We start from the raw sequence: 6,000 nt of genomic DNA, 5'->3' as shown, positions 1-6,000 counted from the left end.
GTTGAAGGTCTGAACAGAGTGACTTAGGACATGGGATCAAACAGAGCTGATTTCTCCAATCCATGCCAGGAGATGAAGCACAGGAAGAAAATCTCTTTTACTGATTGATTCTCTGGTGTGCCACTTCTGTGTGTGAATGAGTAATTGCAGTCTAAAGGGCAGTTTCTTTTATGCATTGTAATTGCATTTAATACTGCACATAGCTTGAAGCAGACCAATTAGCTTAACAACTTTCTTCATCTTTCTCCAAGGAGCGGTGTACACTGCAGTGCTGTCTACAGTATTGCTGTGCACTGGTTCTTCAACAAAACCTGGCTTACCTTCAGTGTCTGCTGTCAATCCACATGTACTGGGAAGAAGCCAGATTCAGAATAGCTAGAAAATAAACTCCATCACTTTCATCTCAGCTGCTCATTGCAGACACTCAGGAAGGAATACATACCCATAGACTATTAATGAGGCTTTCCATCTCTGTGAGAAAAGTCCTCCTCCTCTTAGTATTTGCATTTAAAAATAAAACAGAGGGCTGGAAAAGAAAATATTACAAGCTGGAGTGATTCATGGTGTATGGAGTTTTGCTTTGGCTACTATCAATGTGCTCAAATGGAAGGTGAGCATGCGAGTGATGAAAGCCTTCAGACACTGAGTTAATGGCCATTCCTACCTGGAGGCATCCAGTGATCAATACATAACTGTGCCAGACTTTGTCAAAATGCTGTGCAGCAGTGGAGTATTTCTAGCAGTACTTAAATTAAGCAAGTGGAGCACAAACCATTTCTCCTTACCTGTCTGAAAAGTATCACTTGCACTATCATGAAGACCTGATGAAAGAACTCTCTTTCCAAAGAGTCATCCTAAGAGAGCATGACCGAGTATCTCAAAATGTGTATCATTCTGCTCCACCTTTATTAAATGACCTCAGGCAAGCTGTCAATATATATGAGCTCCATAAACATTTTGCCTACGACAGGATTCCATCATTTCAGTGTAGGGACAATAAATAGCACATAAAAGAATATGAATGCAGAGGAAATATCCATGTTACATAGCTCCTTCTTAAGAAGTATTATTTTTGCAATACTTAACACTGTTGGCAACTCTATACCTATCATGGGTTTAAAATTCCTGATGAGTGGGCAAAATCAGCCCTGCTTTCTAAGTGAAGAGTCTGTTGCAGTCAGCCTTGTAAAATAAACCTTTTAGTGTCAGTGATAATGAAAATACCTGGTACATATGACAGCGTTAAAATGGTGTCATGACCCAACAATTTCTATTCAGTGCTGTCACATCCATGCACTGCACAGAACGGGATTGTCATCATGTAAATGTAATAGGATTCTTTATCCTGCATTGTTGCTCAGTTGGGAAGAGTAATTCTGAGTTTCCTGTAAGTTCTGAATAGCAGCAGGGGGCCATGAATAGCTTGGAAACCTATATTTTTTCCATTTATTTTTTTTAAAATGCAAATTACACTAGTAAGTCAAAAAAATCACTTTTGTTAAAAATACATTCAGAATTAACAAATGTCAAAAAGGAAAGAAAAAAAAAGACACATTTGGATTGTACCTCTTGCCTTCTGAATATTTTAGTTTATAACAAAAGCCCAGCCTAGAAAAATAACATTCTTTACTGGATTTTGAGGAGGATACAGCTGTACAAATCAAAAATGCCGTCCAGATATTCTCACATTACTGTGCTCTAAACTGCTTCCAGAAGAGATCTGCTCACTAATTGTTTAGTTGAATAGTCAACAGTCCTAATTTTTTTAATGATGGTGCTCTAGCTGCAACTTAAGCAGGGTTATGAATACCAACTACATATAGGTATGTATGTATATATATATATATACACATATATATATATATACTGTGTGTATGTGAGTGTGTGTATCTACTCTATATGTAATATATGAATACACATTTATATTGCAATCCATAGTAGTTAGATGTGCTTCCTATTTCCTAAGCATTTTACAAACATTAACAATTCAGACCTCACAAAAAGCCTGTGAGGCACATATTATTCCCGTATTATAGTTGGGAAGACTAAGACACAGAGAAATTAAGGCCAAAATTTTCTAAATTAAAATCAGGCCTATAAGCTACGTGTAGACACTTCATTAAATTGTCTGACTTCTAAAATTGCTAACTACCAGTAGCTGCTGTTCCATGGGAAATCACTGAAAGGTATGAAAAATTATCTCCTGAAAATTGGATTGCTGCTTAGGTGCCTAAACTGGTTTCTTTTCATGTTAAAAAATGATTTTTATAGAAATATCATTTTGATTAACTGGTATACAGGGAAAGATAAAATAACCTGTTATGACATTTTCATCCCATTTAAACCTCTTCATTGTGTTTTATACTATACATCTCCTATACTTAATACTACATAAAAGTAGAAACTTTTTTAATTTTTCAAGTTATTGGAAATTTCATCCTGTCACTTGGAAGTTGCATGGAGCTTCCAGGGGGTGAAAAGCAGCTCTATCCAGTAGGAACTCAGATTTTCAGGTACCCACATATGAAAATTTAAGTTTGAGACCCAAATCAGCAATGAATGCTTTACAGGATCAGGCCTAGGGGATGTTCATGTTTCATGCATGAAATTCCCAGCCGTATCTGAGGTGGGAACCCCCAGTCCACTGCATCAGAATCTTCCTGGGTGATGCAGCCCCCAGCAATAGTTAGTCCTGTGTATTTTATATACATAGACATACACACACATTCACACACTTACATATATATATATCTATCTATATCTATATAAATCTCACTGGATCAATGTAGGTATAGTTCCTGAACATGTCCTATATCTTGTGTTCACTGGTGAACGCCTGTTCCTCTGTCATTGTCCAGAGTTGCTGCTTGTGATGCTGTACATCCATGCAGGCACAGCAAAGGGCACTGGCTCGTACAGGGATGGTGGGTGGTGTGAGCACACAGGCCTTTGGAGCAAGGGTTTGGCCAGCAGGGACAAGGGAGCTGCTCGGGGGTGCCTCGAGCATTTCCAAGCGCTGACCTTCCCTCTTGCCCTCAAAAGCTACGTGGTCACCTCAGGTGTGGTAGGTGCGTGCGTTTGTCTATGCAAGGTCTGAGCAAAGAAACAATGACAATCCAAGTTCCTGAAAAACCTGAGCAAAATATTGGGTTTTCCTAGTGAAAGCCATCTACGTTCTTGAAAATACAGATCAGATGTAGAATAAAACATATGTTCCTAGGAGTTCAGAGTATTTCATATACACATTGACCTACTAGCAAAATTCCCAAAGGCATCTTGTTGCCAACTACGTAACAGCACAGAGTTTTTTTTTCAGCCACAATAATACAGGAAGGTAAATACACGTTCTAACACACAACAGATCCCCCAAATATACCACAAAAAGGTCTTCAGTATTTCTTCAACTCAACTAGTCCCTCCCTGCCCTCTCCAACCAAAATTGAAAAACAAAATATGTGGATCCCTTATGGTGTAATTAGAAAAAAAATTCACTTACAGAGAATTTTTAGTTGAAATAAGTTATAAAAGAGTAAACATAGCTAGTACATATTCAGTTGGCCTTTGTTCATAGAAATCTGCAGATGTGTCTGTAGTTAGTAAAAGATGTTTAGATAGCTATAAAAGCACCTACAGTGCGATAAATAAAACCAGCGGGATTAAGAAGCACTGTTTCTGCTGCTTATTTCCAGTAGGTTCAATTATTAGTTTCTGTTACCCCTTTCCCCACCCTGACCCCCAAAAGGTCTCATTTATTTATTTATTCATTTTTCTTTTCAATCATTATAAACTGTTCCTTGACCACTGTGGAGCCCCAAAAGTAAAGCACTTATCAGACAGCTGGCAGTTTTCTACTTGGTTGCTCTGGAGCCATGGAGCAACAGAGCCTTATTCCCTGACATGAAAACAAAGCAAAACCAAACAGAAGAAAACCACTGACTTAGAAATCGTTCAGAATCAACAGCAGCATGTTAACTTCAGAAAGCTTGCACGTAGTTTCTCTAATGTGCAACGCAGTTGGGTTAAGGCAAGTATGAACTGTACAGCCTTCAGGGCAAACAATGCGCTGTCTATTGACTTCTGCTGCAAGGTCATCCTGGTATTTGAGTGTTGTGTGGGCTGAGGAGACTCAGCACGGCCTGGAGTGTGGAGGAGGCTCCCACAGCACTGCCTGGGCTGGGTTCATGTCTTAATCCAGGTGGGCCGTGCTGGCGGTGGCGGGGGAGAGAAAGGGACAAAAGGTGGCACCAATGCCTCTGCTGTGTCCAACTGGTGCTGCCAGGCAGGAGGTCCAAGGAGGGGGTCTGGGGCATCTCCTTTAGTACCTGTTAGAAAGAGAGGCTGAAGGTCTCTGTTGTTTTCTGTCTCACTGTTCAATCAGCTTTTATACACTATTTGTAGAACAACAATTGGATTTCTTTTCTTTTTGAAGAACCAGGAGGCCATCCTGAAAGATATTTTGAAAAGTCCTCCAGCCCACCTTGAGTAGTCCCCATGTTTACTTTGACCTAGAGGAAAGACAGAGAAAAAACAATACTTATAATCCACCATATACATATCTAATCCCTGCCCTGCTGCTCTGGTGCCCTTTTGCAAGCAAGTGTAATCCACAAACCAGTAACAGTTCAGGTACACACAGGATGAAGAGGACAGAAAGACAAAGTGTTTACTCAAGTGGCTGCTTGGCCCTCTCTGGAACATTGTCAGAGAAGTCAGTGAAGGTTTTCTAAACAATCTTAGGCAGGAGTTATATTTAATTATAATTTTAACTGTCCATGGGTCAACTGGAATATGATCTGATATATAATATAATCCGTCAGATGCATAGTTGTCTTTGTAAAACCAAGAAGTGATGTTGTATGAGGACAGAAGGGCTGAATTGCAGGTGCAGAGGAAAGCTGCCCATGGCTCACTCACAAAGCAGAGAGCCTGTGCAAGTGCCACAGCCGGGGCACCTTAACAGTGTTGTCCCAAACCCATGTCTTGTGACTAAAGCTTTTGGTCTAAAATGGACAAGTTGTTGCTTGTTGATAGTGAAAGCTTAGGCGGTAGTTTATTTAAATGTGTCTGAATCCCAAAACATGAAGAGATAATTACAAAGAAGAATTGTACTGGATGAACTTGCTGAGTGTCATGGTGGTTATACTCAAGGTGCTAGTTTTAGTGCCCTTTTGTGATTAATTTTTACTTTAAGTGAACGGTGAGGTAGGTAGCACCTTCAGTACGTGCAATTATCTAGACAAATGCCTGTATGTGTGTGTGTACAGGAGAGCAGATACTGCAAATACTCTTAGGCTTCACAATAGGAGGAAAGCATGCTTCACTTCAGGGCTGCACTGCTTTTGAGCAATTTCTCCAGTGCATTAGGCATCAGCATCAGACATGCATGGGGTTTTTTTGCTTCACTTCTTCTTTTCTCAAGCAAACAAGTTCAGTGTGAAGAACATAAAGATCTTTCTCCCCTCCCTCCTTCCTACTGTTTTTAGAACAGTGATCATGCAGTGCAGTCTTGTTCCACAACTACCACTGTGTTCTTTCATGTGCAGCAGAATCAGTGTCAGGGAGTGTTTAGTCACCTTCCTCGGTCCCCTCCCAAGAGGAAAATTTTGTCTTGACAATTGATTTCCGCCATCTTATTGTGTCCTTCTCCCACGGTCTGGAAATGAGCACTGGCATCTCCGGCACAGAATGCCAGGAAGCTGCTTTTGAGCACATCAGCTGTGGCCACTCTGCAAGGAGGCACATGAGCATCGGTTCTGTCCCGCTCTGTTCAAAAAGCGTATTCGTTTTGAAGGGACTGTCTAGGCTTCTTGGCTTGTACAGCATAGAGCACACTGTTGGCACTTAAATAATAAAAAAATCCCATTTATAACAGGTAGAGAAATATCACCATAAGAATTCTTCCCCAGAACATCAGTGTTTTATTTAAAACATAGTTTTAAATTGCATATATTTTTCACTTTAAAAAGTAAACTGATTTAAATTAAATATGAAATTGGAAGA

The 6,000-nt window shown here is 40.0% G+C and overlaps 1 protein-coding gene across 1 annotated transcript in view; it reads right to left on the bottom strand.

Annotated features, from left to right (window-relative positions):
- Positions 1 to 1,386: 1,386 nt before the first annotated feature.
- NKAIN2 (sodium/potassium transporting ATPase interacting 2) overlaps positions 1,387 to 6,000 on the bottom strand; it is a 506,767-nt gene continuing 502,153 nt past the window's right edge. Inside the window, exon 7 of the mRNA XM_056488624.1 lies at positions 1,387 to 4,505. Coding sequence (XP_056344599.1) covers positions 4,496 to 4,505 — 10 coding nt within the window. The 3' untranslated portion in view covers positions 1,387 to 4,495. The remainder of the gene's footprint in view (positions 4,506 to 6,000) is intronic.

Source organism: Oenanthe melanoleuca, chromosome 3 (genome assembly GCF_029582105.1).
Source record: "Oenanthe melanoleuca isolate GR-GAL-2019-014 chromosome 3, OMel1.0, whole genome shotgun sequence".
NCBI classification, from domain to species: Eukaryota; Metazoa; Chordata; class Aves; order Passeriformes; family Muscicapidae; genus Oenanthe; species Oenanthe melanoleuca.
This window is presented reverse-complemented; position numbering and strand designations above follow the sequence as displayed.